General features: G+C 35.1%; 1 protein-coding gene across 5 annotated transcripts in view; it reads right to left on the bottom strand.

The window, feature by feature from the left end:
* Nucleotides 1-21,346, bottom strand: part of KIF3A (kinesin family member 3A) — a 48,040-nt gene that overhangs the window by 2,818 nt on the left and 23,876 nt on the right. Inside the window, exons 9-18 of one of the 5 annotated variants that reach the window (XM_023196374.3) lie at nucleotides 19,496-19,594; nucleotides 15,009-15,017; nucleotides 12,008-12,164; nucleotides 11,426-11,606; nucleotides 11,100-11,210; nucleotides 10,629-10,754; nucleotides 9,167-9,220; nucleotides 8,746-8,814; nucleotides 7,726-7,850; nucleotides 1,162-5,245 (exon numbers count right to left, since the gene is read on the bottom strand). In XM_023196374.3, the coding sequence (XP_023052142.1) occupies nucleotides 5,197-5,245; nucleotides 7,726-7,850; nucleotides 8,746-8,814; nucleotides 9,167-9,220; nucleotides 10,629-10,754; nucleotides 11,100-11,210; nucleotides 11,426-11,606; nucleotides 12,008-12,164; nucleotides 15,009-15,017; nucleotides 19,496-19,594 (980 nt within the window). In that variant the 3' untranslated portion in view covers nucleotides 1,162-5,196. Of the gene's footprint in view, nucleotides 1-1,161; nucleotides 5,246-6,352; nucleotides 7,097-7,725; nucleotides 7,851-8,745; nucleotides 8,815-9,166; nucleotides 9,221-10,628; nucleotides 10,755-11,099; nucleotides 11,211-11,425; nucleotides 11,607-12,007; nucleotides 12,165-15,008; nucleotides 15,018-19,495; nucleotides 19,595-21,346 lie in introns of those variants that run through there. The other 4 variants (XM_023196365.2, XM_023196390.3, XM_023196399.3 and 1 more) reach the window with 4 other exon arrangements.

Raw genomic sequence — 21,346 nt, 5'->3', positions numbered from 1 at the left:
TGAAGGCTGAGGCAGGAGAATCACTTGAACCTGGGGGGCGGAGGTTGCAGTGAGCTGAGATCGTGCCATTGCACTCCAGCCTGGGCAACAAGAGCAAAACTCCATCTCAAAAAAAAAAAAAAAAAAAAAAAAAAAAGTGTTTTTGGTGAAAAATACATTTTATCAACGAGAAGAAGCTTATTTAAAAACGTTTGTCCAGCTGGGCACAGTGGCTCAGGCCTGTAACCCCAGCACTTTGGGAGGCTGAGGTGGGTGGATCACCTGAGGTCAGGAGTTCGAGACCAGCCTTAACAACATGGTGAAATTCCGTCTCTACTAAAAATACAAAATTAGCTGGGCGTGGTGGTGCATGCCTGTAAACCCAGCTACTCAGGAGGTTGAGGCAGGAGAATCGCTTGAATCCGGGAGGTGGAGGTTGCAATGAGCTAAGACTATGCCATTGCACTCCAGCCTGGGCAACAAGAGTGGAACTCTGTCTCAAAAACTAAACTAAACTAAACTAAAATTAAATTAAATTAAAAGAACATATTTCTCTAAGGAATCAACCTAAATGTCCATCAATGACAGACCGGATGAAGAAAATGTGGTATATATACACCATGGAATTTTATGCAGCCATAAAAAAGAATGAGATCATGTCTTTTGTGGGAACATGGATAGAGCTGGAGGCTATGTATCCTTAGCAAACTAACACAGGAACAGAAAACCAAATACCGCATGTTGTCACTTATAAGTGGGAGCTAAATGATAAGATCTTATGAACATGAAGAAGGAAACAACAGACACTGGGGTCTACTTGAGAGGAGAGGATGAGAGGAGGGAGAAGAGCAGAAAAGATAACTATTGGGTACTGGGCTTAATACCTGGGTGATGAAATAATCTGTACAACAAAATCCCATGACATGCGTTTATCTATGTAACAAACCTTCACATGTACTGCCAAACCTAAAAGTTTAAAGAAGTAAATAGCATCTCTCCCAGATTTGCTTCATGATTTCTGCTTAAAAGACCCAAAACATTAAGCATTTCTGGGTGTGAAATTACACAGGCCTCTTTTAACCACAAATTGAGATGCAAAGCACAAAGAACATGCTCATTAATATCAGGGTGGAAGTAAACACAAAGATAGTTGAGAAAAGCAGCAGATCACTACTACAGGCATTAGGTAAAAGATTTTTATTCTTATTTAACCATGCTGCATGTATACATACAATATCAATATATACAACTTGAACAAATACAATTTATACATAAAATACAATGAAAGCGTGGCTTTTGAAATTAATGCAACCAACTGTACAATTTGTAATTCTGGCCAGTATACAGTATTATAGTAATGCTACTGAAGTTATTCATTATTTAAATTAGTCAGACTACAGTATAAGTTCAAAGGCACTAGAAACATCTATGTTTTCTTCTAGTATTTTTAAGAACAAAAAATAAAAACAAACAAATGTATACACTAGGAAATTGGGCAGACATTGGTGTACTTAAATGTAAACGTTACCCATTCCTTAATTCACAGCCCTGTAGGAAAGAAGACTTTCCTTAAGAGTGAAGGGGAAGGATATTAAAAACAGACTAAAAAGAAACAAACAAAACAAAAAACAACCAAAAACCATAATCATGGTTTTAAAAACATGTTACAGAGGAAGTATCACCACCCCCTCCCCCAAAACAACCTTAAATGTTTGCTGCAAAAAGAAAACAACAATAACAACAACAAAAACAACTCCCTTTCTCCAGAAAGGAAATGAAATGGCTTGTCAAATGGATTCTATTCATGGGGCAAACATGGAGATGCAACCCTCCCCTTGATTACTCATCTCATGCTTTATAAGAATCTAAACACAAATAGGAAACACTATGATAATTTTAACATCCTATTAGTATATGTAATTGTAAGGATTATTAAAGAAGATACTATAAACCAATAATTCTACCAATGCTCCTTTTAATAAATAAATATTACTTTTTAAATTAAAGGGAAAAGAGAATACCCATTCAATAACCTATTTATATGTATGTGCCACTCATTTTAAATCTGCATATTTATTTCAAAAAATGAGCAAGTATGTTCATCTATATTGTCTCATGAAATTAACACTTCATGAGATACTTCATTTATGGACAAAACACTTCATTTATGGACAAAGACACAGTAAATGTGAGGAAACTATAGAATTGCTATGACTGGAGCTAAATGAATAGCTCTGAAGTCAGTGTCCCATATTTGCATATAGATATTCAGACCAGGCTTGAGGCCAGGTGTGGTGGCTCACACCTGTAATCCCAGCACTTTGGGAGGCTGAGGTGGGTAGATCACAAGGTCAGGAGTTCAAGACCAGCCTGGCCAACATGGTGAAACCTGGTCTCTACTAAAAAAATACAAAAAATTAGCAGGGTGTGGTGGCGCCCGCCTATAATCCCAGCTACTCAGGAGGCTAAGGCAGGAGAATCGCTTGAACCCAGGAGGCGGAGGTTGCAATGAGCCAAGATCGCGCCACTGCACTCCAGCCTGGGCGACAGAGTGAGACTCTGTCTCAAAAAAAAAAAAAAAAAAAAATTCAGGCCAGGCTTAAATATCAAATTTTTGGTATTTCTGAGATGGATATTTAATGTCCATCTGGTATGATCAGTTTTAACATAATGTTTTTTTAAAAAAACTGCTATAGTAGGTGGGGTGTGGTGGCTCAAGGCCTATAATCACGCCTGTAATCCCAGCACTTTGGGAGGCTGAGGCAGGGAGATCACTTAAGCTCTAGGAGTTAGAGACCAGCCTGGGCAACATGGCAAAACCACCTCTCTACAAAAAAATACAAGCATTAGCCAAGCATGGAGGCATACAGCTGTAGTTCCAGCAACTCAGGAGGCTGAAGAGACAGAGGTTGCAGTGAGCCGAGATCATCCCACTGCACTGCAGCCTAGGTAACAGAGCAAGACTCTGTCTCCAAACAAACATCCCTGCTATAGCAGCCTGCTTTAAGAAATTCTCAATTGACTTTCTATAGATCGGCTTTTTATTTAGACTTTTTATAGGTTTCTTTTTATTATCATGGTAGGGTAGGATAGAAAAAATATCTAACATACTGGCTTAAATTTCCATGTTTTAAAGCTTGATTTAAAAGTTACTCCTTTCCTATTAACTGAATTGTAAAGGTTAGAAACATGAATTTTTAAAAAGAAGCATTTTTTTTTAAACTGGTAAAATTAAGATATCTTTAGAGTAATTACTAACAGAGTTAAATGTGTATCATCAAAAACATTTTATAATTACCAAAATATTCTGATTACACAAAGCTTTTACAAGACACATATTTACCTCAACTCTTCACAGTATTTAAACAATGCCCCATGGAGTTAAGTAATAAACTTCTAGCTATCTTACATACCACAAATAAATGCTGCCAGTGAAATGCAATTCTAATCACCTAGAAAATGTTCACCACACACAGGACATTCAGTATTCCAATTATGGAATGGACTTTAAATTTATGGATACATTTTTATTACCACCTCACCAGTACTCCACCTTCACTCACCCCTACTCTATACACAGCTTTGTCATTTAAACTAGGATTTAACAAAACTTATTAAAATAACATTAATTTAATAAATACTAACTTATAAAGTCTCAAAATATTTTCAACCAATGTGTTTCAGGGCTGATTACATAATTTTGAAAACCACAAAACATATATTAAGTGGTTTAGGAGTAGTATAACTTTACTTTATTTTATTTTTATTTTTTGAGGTGGAGTCTTGCCCTATCACCCAGGCTGAAGTACAGTGATGCCATCTTGGCTCACTGCAACCTCTGCCTCCCAGGTTCAAGCGATTCTCCTGCCTCAGTCTCCCAAGTAGCTGGGATTACAGGCGTGTGTCACCACACCCAGCTAATTATTGTATTTGTACTAGAGACAGGGTTTCACCATGTTGGCCAGGCTGGTCTCAAACTCCTGACCTCAAGTGATCCACCTGCCTCGGCCCCCCAAAGTGCTGGGATTATAGGCGTGAGCCACTGTGCCCAGCCAGGAGTAGCATAACTTTAAAAAAATAAATAAAAATTTCATAAGCAGCCAACAACAGAAAAAAATAATTCTATTACAGCTTACTTTACTATGAAATCAACATAGTTTTTATCTGTAGAGGAATATGGTCTAGCTGGATTGCTCAATAGAAGAAATTCAGAAAATAATATTTTATTTTTAAAACAGAAAAACAAAATAAAAAGTGTTTTAAAGGCAAAGTATTTAAAAGATATTTTTCTTGCTTAGCTGTATTTTCTGGAAAATGGAGACCCTTCTCAACTGGGAGATATAAAGTAATTCCCACCAAATTTTAGAACTCAAAGAAAAGCATCCGTAAGTTACACTTCAGAGTGAATTTTTAAAAATACACATGCAGCAAAGGTAACTGAGCAGTACTTAGCTTTTAATTTTCTGCAACAGTAGATCCTTTATATTTACGTACAATTCAATATTTCAAGAGAACATGAAACCAGAACATAAGATGTATTTGATTTGAACTCAAACTGGCAAAAAAAAGTTAGGAAAGGTTCAGATGAAACATTTTCAACTTTTTAAAAAACATGTATACTCGCAAAGATTGTTAAATTATAAAATTTTCTACAGAACATCAGTAAGATCAGTCATCTCATACTTAAAATGCAACAAATGTTAGACATTAGAATGTGTTTAAACAGGCTGGGTGGGTTAGTGTTAGGACGGAATCATTTCTTAGATGTACAGTCCAAACATTCATATATAACAGCGTAACATAGGACAATCTGATCTGCTTCTTTGTATGTGCAAAACAGGACACAGTTTTTTTTTTCTATTTTGAAATTCTAGTTACCTAAATATACAGTAGTTGGATAAATAACTAATCGATTTACACACACATCTAAACTGTAACTCTCTATAATATGAACTGCTCCCCCAACTTCCCTGCACAGTACAATTGTTGAAGAGTAGTAGTACGACAATTTGAACAATCACCAGTTGTACAATTTTAATGTTATATTAATATATGTAGACTAAAAGTTATTAAGCAAATTATTATTTCCAGTCTTATTCATTGATCTACAGTTTCCATCAACTGAAATTATAGAGAAGTCTTCACTGTTTTAATTAAAGATTTTGTACAGGCATGAGAATATCACTAATTTTTATTCTGACTTTAAGTCTGTAACATTTACTGTAGTAAAGAGTCAATTACAGTTTCAGGCTTTGCAGAACGCTTTCTGTTTGGAGAAGAAAAAAAAGCAAGCATGAACGCTTTCCTAAAAGACTGAAATGCAAACATTTTACATTATATAGAAAATATGGGGTGGCCTGTATAGAGTCTGGAAACAAGCCAAAATTTGACACATTTGACCATGGTAAGTGTTCAACTAATGCTCACCTTTTCAGGCTACAGGAAGCTGACTTAGAGTAAATGCAAGAGGATGGCAGCCCACCCCATTATGCCAGATAGTGAGGGATAGGACAGGTGATAATTTCCAAGACTGGACTAGGTCATGTGGCCAGGCCAAGTGAGCTGCATGCTTGCCAGATTTGAACCCCCTGATTATCTCTTCTGAGGTACTCGAAAGGTACAAGTGCATTCAGAGGAAATCAGAAACAAATCATCTCAGGCAACACCTCACAGATGCGTATGTAGGGACTTACGGAAATGCTACCTTAATGTATTATATTTATTGCAATTTTGACCAACCCATCTAATTATGTGTTTCTAATGAGGAACATCACATTGAACATATTATATAATGTAATATAACATCAATAAACCATTTAATGCATGTATTCATCCATGTTTATGGCTATCATTTTCTTAGGGTTTCCATGGTTACAGCAGGCCAATTCTAGTAAACAGAGATGGTGAGTTTGGCTTATATAATATTGGGCTACACGATCTTTTTAATGTTAAACTAAAAAAATGACATATCTTAAAATGGGTGTTCTGGAAAATGTATTCAAATATCTTATCATATTATTTATTCGTTTGCTTTAGGGTCCATATAGTTTAAAAAAAAAAAAAAAAGTAAAACCGAGAGATCTCAAGTAAATAATTCCAATTTCTGGCTCTTCCTTAGAAAAGAGAAGATCCAGGCCAGGCACGGTGGCTCATGCCTGTAATCCTAACACTTTGGGAGGCTGAGGTGGGCAGATCACCTGAAGTCAGGGGTTCGAGATCAGCCTGGCCAACATGGCAAAACCCCATCTCTAGTAAAAATACTGAAATTAGCTGGGTGCAGTGGCAGGTGCCAGTAATCCCAGCTACTCAGGGCACTCCAGCCTGGCAACAGAGTGAGACTCCATCTCAAAAAAAAAAAAAAAAAAGAAAAGAGAAGATCCAGAAACAATGAGCCCTCTATTTCCATAGATAACTAGGAAGCCACTCACTTTAGACAGGACTGCTCACCACTGCCAATTTTTCTCCTACGCTGAGGACAAATGTCTTACCAATTATCATCACACTTGCATTGTCATTTTATTAAAAATGGAAAAGTAAAAGATACATCTAAAGGGACTCGTGTTTCTTAGAACCGATTTGCTTCACTCATAATATGCATGGCATGTGTTGGTATAGGGAAGTTTTTAACCCCTCACCTAAACGCTAAAGAATGTAAAAATTTGTACATTTTTAATATTCAACTGTTTGCCCAACCCTGAGTTCAACTTCCCAAATTTGTAAGTGTTAAGTCATGTCTATGAGATTATGTAACACAAAAATATCAAAACCATACAACTTCATCCCACATGTAACTTGAAAGTCCATGCACTCAAAGTAGGGAACAAAGCAGCTTATTATTTTCTACATTTCAGGAGCCCCAGAGTCTTAAAATCGGCTTAAATAAACTGAACAGTCCTTGATGTAGGAAAGGGAAAGGAAAAAATAAGCTCCATCCCAGGACTCCCATATCCCGATTTCCCTGAGCTTATGTGATGATACATGCAGGCTACCCAACAGTCAAAAACAGTGCCCAAAGGAGAGGGGAAAATGTCCAAGGAAGTTCTCCTTAGCTGGTGACTGAGGAAATCAAGGTTCTTGGGGTACTGTGACAGAAAAACTAACCAGCTGAATACAATACCTTGGGAGACCAAACAGGCAAATTCATTAGCATTTCATAAGAAGAATTAGTCTAAGAATTAAGGAATTAAACCCATTATACATTTTGGAAATAACAGAGTGAATTAAAAATAAATTCTATTACTCAGTAACCTAAGAAGTTGGAAGACCTTAATTCTTTGGCCAGATTTTATTTACTCAAATTCTAATACACAAGGAATTTGATTTTTTTTTTTTTTTTTTTTGAGACCAAGTCTTGCTCTGCCACCCAGGCTGAAGTTAAGTGGCATGATCTTGGCTAACTACAACCTAGGTTCAAGTGATTCTCCTGCTCAGCCTTCCGAGTAGCTGGGATTACAGGCACGAGCCATCATGCCTGGTTAATTTTTGTATTTTTAGTAGAGACGGGGGTTTCACCATGTTAGCCAGGCTGGTCTCAAACTCCTGACCTCAAATGATCTGCCTGCCTCGGCCTCCCAAAGTGCTGGGATTACAGGCGTGAGCCACCGCACCTGGCCAGGAATTTGATTTTTAATAAATCAGCTAAAATACGTATTATGTTTTAACTAAATAAATGTTAACTTCCTGTACATGTATCTAATTAGAATACCTCAATGCCTTCATTACATCAGATTCGAGGACAGTCCTTACCTTCTCCCTGTCTTTGGCCTTGCTTTCCCCTTTGAAGTTCGTGGTCTTTCTAGTTTCATCAAAGACTGACGCAGACTCTCCTCAGTATAGGCAAGATACACATGAGAAAGGTCCACTTCAAAGGGCTAAAAGAAACAAACAAAAAGCACTCTTAAGGGAAAGAGTTAAGCCAGATTTGGGGGAAGATTTAAAATACTGAATAAACTCCCCAAAAAAACCTGCAGAAACTAAAACCAAAGAAATGTCTAACGACATCATCTTCTACTTCCGGTATCTAAAACGTACTCACCAAATGTTGGTGAGTTAAGAAGCCCTGACACACTATAAATTTCCTTCCACACAAAGAAAAACTGCTGCTGTTTTTCTTAAAGCTGCTCCCTCTTCTTTTTTTTGAGATGGAGTCTCGCTCTGTCGCTCAGGCTGCAGTGCAGTGGCACAATCTCAGCTCACTGCAAGCTCCGACTCCCGGGTTCACGCCATTCTCCTTCCTCAGCCTCCAGAGTAGCTGGGACTATAGGCGCTCACCACTATGCTCGGCTAATTTTTTTTGTATTTTTTTAGTAGAGATGGGGTTTCACCATGTTAGCCAGGATGGTCTCGATCTCCTGACTTTGTGATCCACCCGCCTCGGTCTCCCAAAGTGCTGGGATTACAGGCGTGAGCCACCGCGCCCGGCCTGCTCCCTCCTCTTCTTGACCTATGACTAGAACTAGTTTTGAAAAGAAAGAAAGACACATTCTAGTCTCTACCCATAACCCTACGACCCAGAGTGGTAGTGAAAAGAGGACTCCAAAGAGTGACTCCATGCCCTCTTATGGTGGGAACAAGCCTGACATCAAGACTGATGGTAAACAGAACGGTCCTCCTCATCACCCCATCCTAGAGCCTTTATTCCCAAAAGATCAGCCCATTTTTCAGCACAGCTGATTAACAGATATCAGGTTGATAATACAATTTAATGACTCATATTCCTATAAAGAAACAACTGTAGTTTTGTGTTTTTTAAAGAAGTACTCTTACATCTTTCTCCTTTTTATCAGGTACTGGGGTTTGCTTCCTCATGTTATTTCCTGTATAGGCAACACATTTCTTAAAAAAAGAAAAGGGGGAGAGAGAGAAATGTCTTAATTAGTAATCAATACTGTGAGTTAGGCAACTAACTGAGAAATCCTAATATTACACTAGTAAAATATGATTTCAATGCTGGAGCAGAAAGGGTCCCAGAGGTCACTTAGTCCCACATAGCCCCTGACCCTGACCATTTCCACCCAGACCATGATCTGTATGTTACAATTAATTACACAGAATTAGAAAAATATTTTATCTGCCCTACTGGATTCTCATCTGATTCATCCATTGGACCACGTTCCTCCCCGTTGTAGCCAGCACAATATCTAGACCATAGGAAGTACTCTCATGAAAGAATTAAGGTAATACTCACTAGCTGCCATTCTCCTATGTCTTCATTCCAATGGACATAGTTTTCAATCATTTCCTTTTAAAAGGGTGAAAGAGAGCCTATTTTTAATATTTAATAACATTTAAAATATTGAAGTCATAAAACTAAAATCTTAATAACATTGAGTAATAAAAGTCTCAAAACATTATATACTGATATAACCTTTTTATAAATTCTAAAATATATATTTCTTAGGAATGGATGTAGATGCAATAAAACTAAATAAAAATGAAAAAACAACAGAACGAGAAACTCTGGAATCAAGATAATGATTACCTTGGGTTGGAAGAGGCAAAGGAATGAAATAAGGGAAGGGGAAACTGTTTGGTTAGAAGTAGGTTATTACCAGGGTCCTAGCTTTTGTTTTGGGTGATGAGTTCATTACAACATTACAAAAATAACTAAATAAAAGCAGGCCATCCAAGGACCAATAAGGGTAATATACCATGAATCCAGGATTAATTCCATGTACCTAAGGTCCAAAAAAAAAAAAGACTAAGACTTATTTTCAGACAAATTTCTTAAAGTTGCATTGAGATTCAAAACAGATTTTTAAAAAAATTGGCCAGGCATGGTGGTTCACACCTAGTAATCCCAGCACTTTGGGAAGCCAAAACGAGCAGATCACCTGAGATCAGGAATTCAAGACCAGCCTGGCCAACATGGCTAAACCCCATCTCTACTAAATATACAAAATTTAGCTGGGTGTGGTGGTGCACACCTGTAATCCCAGCTACTCAGGAGGCTAAGGCATGAGAATCGCTTGAACCCTGGAGGCGAAGGTTGCAGTGAGCCAAGATCGCACCACTGTACTCCAGCCTAGGCAACAGGGTGACTCTGTCTCCCTGACAAAAAAAAAAATCATAATGTTAAAGTTTACCAAAATGTACTGGAAAGACAAATTTTGGATTAAAAAAAAAATAGAGGCTGAGATTTTAAAATTATACTACTACTAAGAATTAGCATCCATCTGGAGATGAATGATGGTGCAGGTTGCACAACAATGTGAATGTCCTAAATGCCACTGAACTGCACACTTAAAATAGCTAAGATGGTAAATTTCATGTTATCTACATTTTACCACATACACACACACACAAAAGAATCAGCATCCACATCAGGGAGAAAAAGGTACCATTTATTTTACTTGTACGATACTGGGGGCTGAATGTAGGAATGGGACTTACACCTTGATTCTGATTGCATATACATGAATCTGAGTTCATCTAAAAGGCTAAAAAATTCTCATTGAGATCCTTAGATACTCAAACACAGATTATGTATTAAGAAAAGTTAACAACTAAAGTGAAAAGTGATGGCATTTGTTCAAAATATTGTACATTCAATAACTGAAGTATTAAGTATTTACCATCAATTAAATTAGAAATCCTTGTTCCTTAACCCCAGTCAAGTGACTATCTGGGGCAGAGAACTTCCTTTTTACCTGATAATCCCGAGGTATAAAGTTATCAATAATAAGCATCTGAAGTCGAAGCTCCCGGCTAAGTTGCCGAATATTCTCCAGTAGGCCTTCAATTTCCCTCTGATGCTCTTGTTGAAGATCAGCCATCTACCAGAAAATCCATAAAAATATTATGAACAAACAAGACTTTCACTACAAAACAGCACCATCTCGCATAGGACGCTTGTCTAAGAGACCTTGTGAGAGCTTACCTAGTTCTTTTATAAAAGTGATAAACAGCGTGACACTATCAGCATCTATTCTACACTATTTGTTAAGGTTGAAAAGAAACAACTTAGCCTAATAGATAAAATTAAAAATTGCACATAAAGGATAAATATTTTATTTCTTTTAAATTATAAGCTCACATTATGATTACTTATAAATTCTTAATCAAACTCCTTTTTAAAAAATTCAGAACTGCATTAGTAAGTAATTTCTAAGAGAACCAACCTCTGATTTTGCAGCCATCAGCATAGTCCAAACTTTCTTTAACTTCTTGGTCTTTCCCTGTGCTTCCTCTTGCAAGCTGGTATATTTTTCTTCAATATCCAAGCGTTCTTGCTATGATAAAAATTAGTAAACTTCAGAATTTTCTTTGTAAAATCAAATATCTAATTCTTTAACAAATGACATAAATGATCTTAGCAACTCTGATCTTCAAAGCAAACCATAAACATGCTTTAAAATTTCAATACGATTATAGATATTTAGGTTTCCACTAGAAAAGTTAAATCTCTCCGGCAAAATACAGAACTAAAAACAGAAAGTCACATTACCTCTTTTTCCTCAAGTTCTCTGCGAAGTTGCTCTGCTCTTTTCCTCCTTTCTTCCAGTTCCATGTTAGATTCTTCAAGAAGTTTCTCTTGTTCCTCAGCTTTGGCCAACAAATCAACCCCACCAACAATTACCTTCTTTTCCAGGGCAGATAATTTTTCCAGCAAAGATTGATGCTCTTGTCTGTTGATTAGAATGAGGATACTCTATATTCACGGATCATCTATTAGTCTACTAATATCATTTCCCAAAATTTAACAAAAATTTGGATATACAATTTCAAAATACAAATATAATTATGTAACATCTCTACCAAATTATACAACTGTGTAGTATCAATTTCTAATTTAAAGTGTAATTCATTCTAATTCATTGATATGTTCTCCTATCAAGAGGAAATAAAATAATCAAAACAGATCTAGTTTTTAGACATACACTATATACAATAGACCCTTCTATCCAAAAATAGTTACACTGGAGACAAAAATGAAGGTTTTAATTACTATTCAATTTTCCTATTTTATATATCCTATGAAAAAACAGAAATTTAAATCATGAATTCATCTCAATCCAATAATACTCACTGGGCTTTAAGAAGATCTTTTTCTCGTTTCTCTAATTCAGCTCTAGCCTTGTTTCTTTCTTCTTCTTCCATGTCGAGCTTTGTTTCAAGTGCTTTTCTCTCCTCATCAATTTTTGCTTGCATTTCAATCATCTTGTCTGGGGATACTTTCTTTTTCCCTATTTGAATCATTTAATTGCAACAATCACTAAAATGAGTCAATATTTCAGACTTATATAAATTACCTCCTTCAATGTAGAAATGCCTACACTCCTCAATAATACAAAACCAATTATCAATATTTTAAGGAAATCAAACTAATAATACCATGCATTTCCATTTATTATGTTCCTAGAAGAACTTTATAACTCATTACTAAATTCAAACTGTTGTCCAATTGTACAATGATAACTAAGAACAAAAGTGAAAGAGAAGCAAAATAGATGAGCTAAGTAATAGGAAAAGAAAGATTAACAGGAAAGCCAAATTAAAAAAAAAAATTTATGTCCCCAGACAACAAATACAGGTTTTAAAAAAAGCAACATGATTCTTCAGTTACTTTTTCTTGACAACCAAGTACAAAATCAAGCGACTCCTTAAAATATCTTTCCCAATTTCACATAAAACAAGTGAATAAAAGTCATATATAGGTATAAAACGCACAGATAAAAATATCAAGCAGAATTTATATCAAGTAGTTTTAATATATTTTCCGGAGTTTTTCTAAAACTTTTGTTAAATAACATTAAAGTATTTTATTTCACAGCATACTTTCAAAGGAAAAAATTCTATGCTATGTAATTATGTAACAGTTACATACACAGTAATTAACCAAGTATTCCACTCCTCAGCTGAGCTGTCAAGATATATCATCATACACTAAAGGAACAACTAAAATAGCTTGCTATTATGTCAAACTCAAGACTCGAAGGCTCCCTAAGTCAGAGTAACCATGCCAAGTGTCAAATGTAAGTAGAAATGCTACCAAATAATAAAGCTGGAATACGGCTTCCAATTGATTATTTTTGCTAATAATGTCTAATAAAGTATTTTACATCCATGTAATAGGTGCTCAAAGAAAGTTTATTAATGAATTTCAAAATCATAAAATCCAAATAAAAAAAGAGAAAATAAAACTAGCTTATTAAACTGGTTATGAAACTGAATCAAAGACAATTCATTTCTGGTCATACAGTTTCTTAGAAACATACATTCCTTCAGAAAACCAATAAAATTTTTCATAGAATTGGTCTGAGGCTCTCCTAGAACCTTTCTGTCATTCTTAACTTCCTTCCCAAAGAACCACAGAAGAAGAGGGTAAATCATAAGAGTTTATAAATTGTTAATGTCTCCACCCAAAAGCTAACCCCCCACCACCTAACAAGGTAAAAGAACTGAAAAACAATTATGATGGAGATATATAACTGAGTATATTCTTTCAGGAACTATGAAATGAAGAATCATTAATAGGCTTTAACTCTTCAGGACAAAATTATGTAAAAAACTCAAGGGTTTAAAATACATTACTTCTATAGAACTCTAAGTCCAAAGCAAACCTAAGGCACGAGACAAATGAAACAAAAGAGTAAATAAAAGCACTGATCCAAATTCATGCTTTGGTGTGGTGTGATTAATTGCATTCCAAAAGTCAGGATGTAGACTGATTCTATTTACTGGCTTGTTTGGCACAGTCATCCATATTGAATCTTACGAATTAGCTATTAAAAAATAACTTTAAAATAATTTAACTACTATTCCCATAGTACTTCCCATTAGTTATACTATGTCTTAGAAATTTGAAGCTACGAAGTATCAGTTCAGGTATATAGTAAGTATACACATTTTAAAAAGTGTAACTTGCTTTCCACTTCAGAATTATAAGTACTTAAAGACAAAATGGGACATACATTAAGATAAAAATAATAAATGCATGAAGACAGTGATGCTAACAGTATAGAGGAAATGATCTAATCAACTTATGAACAGGAGTATGTACAGGCTTCAAGGGTTCTAATTGTTTTAATAGTTAAAAACAGTTTCAAAACCCATTAAAAAGCAGTAAAATAAAAAGATATTTTTAATAAAAAGATTTTATATGTAGAAATACAAAGACACATAACTGTTCATGAATTAATACATTACATTAGTAATTTAAAACCTTTCAGGTATGTTTCCAAACTGATACTTTAGTAGTAAAAGTCTTATTGTGGTCTTGTAACACTTTCATGAAGACAATCAAAGAGATATAGCCAGGGTTAGTTTCAAGAGCCTAATATTTAAGTAACATATTACTTTAGCCAGAATCACTCTGATACATCATTATATTTCTTCACAAATAGTATTTTAAGCTAAATGTGAATATGTACTAACTCTCCTAACCAGGTATTTAAAAATGTGACATCACTAAAAGTCACTTTTACATGTATTTTTTAAAAGACTTTTTTTAAAAGAAAAACCTTATTAAACAAACCAAACAAAAAAGAAATCTATTTCTAACAATGCATGATAAAATTCAGCACAGAATTTCAGGCAAATAAATATTTTTAAAACTTAATGCCATAAACAGCATTTAATTAAACCAGACATAAGTAGCAACATTTTTTTATTGCCCTTTGCCATGTGCTCTAATATTGTGAAGGTAAACTGGCCAGGGTAAGTTAAAGGGGAAGAACTTCAGGGCAGTCCTAACTGAATTAATTTCATTTTTATTACACAAGCACCCACGGCATAACCAGGCATCTGATTCCTGGCTTTTTTAAAAAAGGAGAAAAATGTTTGAATGTGAAATAATTTACACTTGTGTTTCCAAAATTTGGCTTAACAGGTGTTTAAGAATTTAGGAAAAAAAATAAAGTTATTTTTAAAAGCTAAAGTTGAAAGATTGTTAAAAATACAAAAGATAGATACTTACCTGGCAAAAAAAAAAAAACTACTAAATTTTAAAAATTTAATGTATTTAAATAACATAGTTCTTTATAGGATAAATAATTGTACCATGTGGAGTGCAAATCAATCACACCAACCTGCTTGATCTTGCAATAAGAAGTAGTAAGCAAATCGCAGACAGGAAGCATATGCACAGAGATGAGGAGGAAAAAAAGGAAAACATTATTTCTCTTGTAAAACAAAGAAAAATACATAATAGCATTCAAGTGTAGAAGTAAAAATCAAATCGTTACCAAAACTGAAATAGAGCCCATGTAAAAAGAAAGCATATTCAACACAATGAGAGATGTCATTTAAGGAAGAATATTAAAGTTAACTTAGTCTTAGATTATAACTCAAGCCAATCTCAAGAGCTCACACTGATTCCCCAAGTCCTGCAAAGGTCACAGTTCAACACCATGTGGTTATGCTAACAGTAGACATGAAATTAGGAGCCTGCTAAGATCTGGGAAGTAATCTAAAAGAGCAAAACAGAAAATTAAGCCAATTTTAACAACTAGTATGTTTAAAGTGACAAAATTCACACTGTCCATATCAAAAATGTCCCAATTCAATATTTCTTTTTGTATATGGATCTATTACAGGCATGCTTCACTTTAAGAAAATCTAACACAAAAACCTGAACCAAACAGATAAATTAGATTACAGTAATTTCCCGATTATTTGATTAACAGAAAGGTCCAATGAAGAATTTTTAAAGACAGCAAGTTCTCCCAATACATCCGATTTCCCAACCGGATTAAGGGCTTTTTTTTTTTTTTTTTCCAGAAAATAAAATTATTACGTAAAATGAAGTATACCTGTACAGTGACAAACTTACATTCCTTCTATTAGTAGACTGCTAAGGGTAATTACAAACAATGATTCTATAGGAGTCAGTGTCAATGATTCAAGCAAGAAACACCTTTTAAAAAGGCCATTCAGATATTTAAAAGGGAGGGTACACACCATTTACACAGCAACCACATGCTAGGACAACCACCTCTCCACTCTACCAACACGCCCACATTACAACAAAAAAATTATGTGCTAGATATGCAAATAGGAATTAAAACTTCTTAAACAAAGTACAACTCATTTCATAACATACTTTCACATAACTACTCTTTAATAATTAAGTTTTAAAACAGAAAACTAAATTGCAATGCCTCCCACTCAAATATTTTCTCATATTTCACAGTTTATTATACAAAGTAATACCTCTATGTGGTTTCTAATGCAATTCCAAGTATTTTACAAATTATCCTTTGAAATGAATTGTTTTGGTAACTTGCCTATGAATTGTCAATAGAGAAAGAAATTTCTAATATTTTTGGAATTCTTCTTCTAGAAAGCTAAAAGCATAAGAACAACAAGCAATTATTTTTGTCATTCGTTTTGAAAGGGTAAGTATACAGATAATGCTTTAAAAGACAGTAAGCTGCAGGCTGGTACAAGAAAGCAACACTACTCCCCTTCTGAAAATAAAATATAAATACATTAAGTAATACTTTTCAACTTAATTAAACTAGATTTTAACAAAAGCCTTTAAGTTTGAAATAAGTCTAGATGGATCCTGCATAAACTCGTGATTCTGCATTCGCTAATCATACCTTAGAAAATTTATTAAAATCAGCTGGGCGCGGTGGCTCAGGCCTGTAATCCCAGTACTTTGGGAGGCCGAGGCGGGCAAATCACGAGGTCAGGAGGTCAAGACCATCCTGGCTAACACGGTGAAACCCCGTCTCTACTAAAAATACAAAAAGGAGCCAGGTGTGGTGGCAGGTGCCTGTGGTCCTAGCTACTCAGGAGGCTGAGGCAGGAGAATGGTGTGAACCCGGGGGGCAGAGCTTGCAGTGAGCCAAGACTGCACCACTGTACTCCAGCCTGGGCAACAGAGGGAGACTCCGTCTCAAAAAAAAAAAAAAAAAATTCTTAAAATCTATCAGGTAATTTAGAAATATGGATAAATGTCCATTTGAAACAAAATGCTATTCAATTCATTTTTACTTGCTTCAAGCTTTACATTTTTCTTTATTTGGGAGCCTTTAATCTTAAGCTACCAATAAGAATAGGACACCAAAGTGTAAAAACTTGCAACATTACGACATGTTATAATGGGCATTGGTGTACTTCAAATATGATTTGTACTTTTAGATATGTAAGATTTGATGTTACGTGTCCATTATTCTGAGCAGGATTAGAAATGTGTCATGAAGCCTAAAAAAGAACCATAAGAATTATTCTTTTATACAGCTTACTAGCTCTCTTTACATTATCTCAATTGCAAAAGCATGAATCTCTCTTCCATTGTCTCAAACATAAGCTAAAGCATATGTTTTAACAATTATGATTAACTGGAAGCAATGAAAGGGGGAGGAGGAATCATCACATGCTTTGTTCTACTGAGGAATCCAACATGTATTCTTCAGGTAATGACAGGGAGTGGTGCAGCAGCATTGCTCAAATGAAGCCCATGGGTTATGGAAAAGCCAAAGCTCTGTTAGAGAATGTAAGAGCTACCACTCACTAGGCAAGAACTTATCCAGAGGTTTCTCTATGACAGAACATGTGGAGTCTGAACTACTGCTGCTGCTACTGCCTGGAAAACAAAGAAATGAGCCCAACGGGAACCAAAGAAAGAGGAAACAAGAAAACGAACACATACACAGAGAAAAATTCAGTTTTGAGAAAAAAATTTTAAAGGACAACCAAGCTCTGTATTAAAGAACCAAAATTTACTTTCCTAAAAAACCAGTCTTGGTAGTTTATCCAATATTCTCTACTTTACAAAGCCATACAGGGGAATTAGAAAGTGTACTGCTTTAAGCAACTACTGTGGGCAAATTCTACTGGTCACCTAAAGCCTAATCATTCAAAGGGTTGAAATGAGAAGAGTAAAAAATAAATAAGTCATTTGGTGAGATTTTAGTCTATTGAAACTATTTAGGTTGATAATCTAAAGGAATGGAGTTTTAAAACTTAAAGTCATACGAAATATTATAGGAGTGATATATTAGCCTTCATAATAGGTTAGTCTGTCTCCACTTTCAGTCTCTCCCCACCAAAATATCAAACTATCAAATATGTTTAAGGTTGGATAGCAAAACTTTCAAAAGGCTCATTGAAAATTTTTAAATTTCTAAGCCTGGAAGGAAGATATATTACTGTTAAATGTTTTAACATATTAAACAGTGGCATTTTTCTTTTTAATTTTATTTTTAACAAATCTGTTATCAGCTTCTGCTTTGAAAATAATCTACTCTGTGAAAAACTAGGTGTGAACAAAAAAAAATTTCTCTAAGTCAGACAAACATTTTCTGCAAAAGGACAAGATAAGTGTTTGAGACTTTACAGGCCATACAGCTTCGTGCGAAAGCAGCCATAGAGCATAGGTAAATAAATGAGCATGGCTGTTTCAATAAAATTTTATTTACAAAAACAGGTGGTCAGCTGGATTTAGCCAGCAGATATTTTGCCAACTTTTGCTATAAATCATTATTTTTCTGTCTTTTAAAGTTACAAAATCTTTACATAGTTTTTAAATTTGGGACTTCTAATCAAGCAGTGATGGATTTATTTTCAGCACGATCATTTTAATAAGACAAACAAAATATGCACCAGCTTGAAAACAATGACCACATTAATGGAAGAGAGTTCTGAAATAAATATTTATGGTAAAAAGGTTTGAAATGTAGGCCATTATAATATGTCTATTTCATTTGCATATTATCTATATTCTTATCATAATAAACAGTCTTAATTCACACTTGGCAACAAATCCTCCAACAAGGTGAGAATGAGAATACATTTTATAAAGAAAAAGAACTAAATTTAAAAATGGAATTCCTCATACAAATTTACTATTTAAAAATTCAATGACTTTTAAAGACTAATCTTGTTTGCGGAAAAACTCCACATTATCCTAATTTCCTTAAAACACTTAGGTTTCAGCCAGGCATGGTGGCTCATGCCTGTAATCCTAGCACTTTGGGAGAACGAGGCAGACAGATCACGAGGTCAGGAGATCAAGACTAGCCTGGCTAACACGGTGAAACCCTGTCTTTACTAAAAATACAAAAAATTAGCCGGGCATGGTGGCACGCGCCTGTAGTCCCAGCTACTCGGGAGGCTGAGGCAGGAGAATCGCTTGAACCCACGAGGTGGAGGTTGCAGTGAGCTGAGATCACGCCACTGCACTCCAGCCTGGGCGACAGAATGAGACTCTTGTCTCAAAACAAACAAACAAACAAAAAAACTTAGGTTCCTAACACAGATATAAGTCCCTACATAAAACTAAAACCCACAGGAAATTTTAAAATGGCATACCCACTATTATAGAGTCTTACAATTCTAAATGTAAAAAACAGAACATATTTTCAAAGTCAGCTATAAACAGATCAATACAGGAGAATAAATGCAAAGTTAACTAGGTAAATGGCATACACCTTCTAACTGTTATAATAACAACTAGATAATTGTTATCTAATATATTAAACAGATAACGGCAAAATAAAAGTCATGCACTCTACCACCTTGTGAAACCACCTAATTTCTACAAATCAGAATACTAATCAGAACTTACCCCTTCTTTTTTTCCTTTTCTCTCCATCTTCTCCAATCTCACCCTCTTCATCATCATCTTCCTCTGACCCACTGATATCAGAGCCTGATATTTCTTCTCCTTGGACAGAAATTTAATAGGATGTTTTTTATCCTGTACCAAGTCATTAGCTATTTAGGATATACCTATATCAACTTTCTTCCTTAGGTTTTTGTTGCTGCAAACAAATTTAAATACTATTTAAATGCTCCTAGAGAGTATAACAGATATGCCAATCTCAGACATAGATAAGATGTATAAAAAGACTTTATTTTTCAAGTCTCTAAAGAGAAATTAAATTCTGACCCAATTAAAATTTCAAATCATTCTGGATAGGCAAGGTGGCGCACGCCTGTAATCCCAGCACTTTAGGAAGCTGAGGCAGGCAGATCACTTGAGGCCAAGAGTTTGAGACCAGCCTGGTCAACATGGCAAAACCCCATCTCTACTAAAAATACAAAAATCAGCTGGCCGTGGTGGGCGCACCTGTAATCCCAGCTACTTGGGAGGCTGAGGCAGGAGAATCACTTGAACCTGGGAGGCAGAGGTTTCAGTGAGCCAAGATGGCGCCACTGCACTCCAGCCTCGACAATAGAGTGAGACTCTGCCTCAAAAAACTAAATAAAAATATTCAAATCATTTAGTTATGTATAATTTTAAATATATACATAAATTATGTGATAGAGTTACTAATTCAGTCTTTAAAAATGTGACCACTTTTGAGGAGCAATTTCTTCTAAAACAGCTTCCTGTTTAAGATTTCAAGAAAGTCACTCAATCTGTATTTTTAAGAGACACAGAACTGTCATGTAACAGTGATCCCACTATTAGGACTGTATCACAAGATATTTTCAAAAAAAGAAATGCTTATTTGCACAAAGATAGTGCTAACTACACATTAACTTAAAGATAAAAAACAATAAAAAAGGAATGATTAAGCCAAGAAAACAGATCAGCACTGTATCATCCTCACATTAGCTATTTTTAAATGCCACTGTTAACATATGAAATGTCTAACAAAATAAAAGAGGAGAAAAAAGTAAAATATACTCTAATCACAACCAAGTAATAATTGTACCTGTAAGTACAAGATGGAAAGGAACACAGAGTACTGGGAGAAGGAATCGCTGAAAAATATTTTGTTCTTTGGGCTTAGAAACAATGACATCTTGATAGTAATGAGCATAGCTAGTGCCCAAAACTGGGTTTCTAAATACCACTCTCCTACTAAAGGGACCAAGAGAAGTTAATGATTTTAAGGTTGGGCAAGGAAGACACAAGATAAGCCTTTTGTAGTGCCAAAAAGTAACCAAATGCTCAAAACAACTGAAGAGCACATGCTGAAAGAATACAGGAACTACTCTGAAGGATTTCCTAATAGCCAAAGCTGGGACAATTCAAGAAACAAAATAATGATAATACTGGATTATAATCCATGATCTAAATAAGATAAATACTTGAATAAATAAATAAATGGGAATGAAGGGGCTGTTCTTCCTCACAATAGAATCCTAAACACTAACCAAGAAGAAATGATGAGAATAGAAAATAACATCGAGCAAATGCCACAGGATTATTGTTGCAGGCAAGAACTATTGATGAATACTAAAAATAGTAGGAGAAAGTATGACGAGAAACAGGACCTTGGCAGTCTCAAAGTATCCCCAATGAGATATTATTAATTACAAATGGAAAAAAAAACCAATAGATTTGCAGTGGAGAAACTTTGCAGGGTCATTATAAAAGAAAAGTAGACAAGCCCAAATTAATGAACATTCAACAAATATATGACCAGTACTCTTCAAAAATGTCAAGATCAAGAAAGACCAGGGA

This window comes from Piliocolobus tephrosceles, chromosome 4, assembly GCF_002776525.5.
Source record: "Piliocolobus tephrosceles isolate RC106 chromosome 4, ASM277652v3, whole genome shotgun sequence".
NCBI classification, from domain to species: Eukaryota; Metazoa; Chordata; class Mammalia; order Primates; family Cercopithecidae; genus Piliocolobus; species Piliocolobus tephrosceles.
Note: the sequence above shows the minus strand (reverse complement) of the source record. Positions and strands in the feature narration are given on the sequence as shown.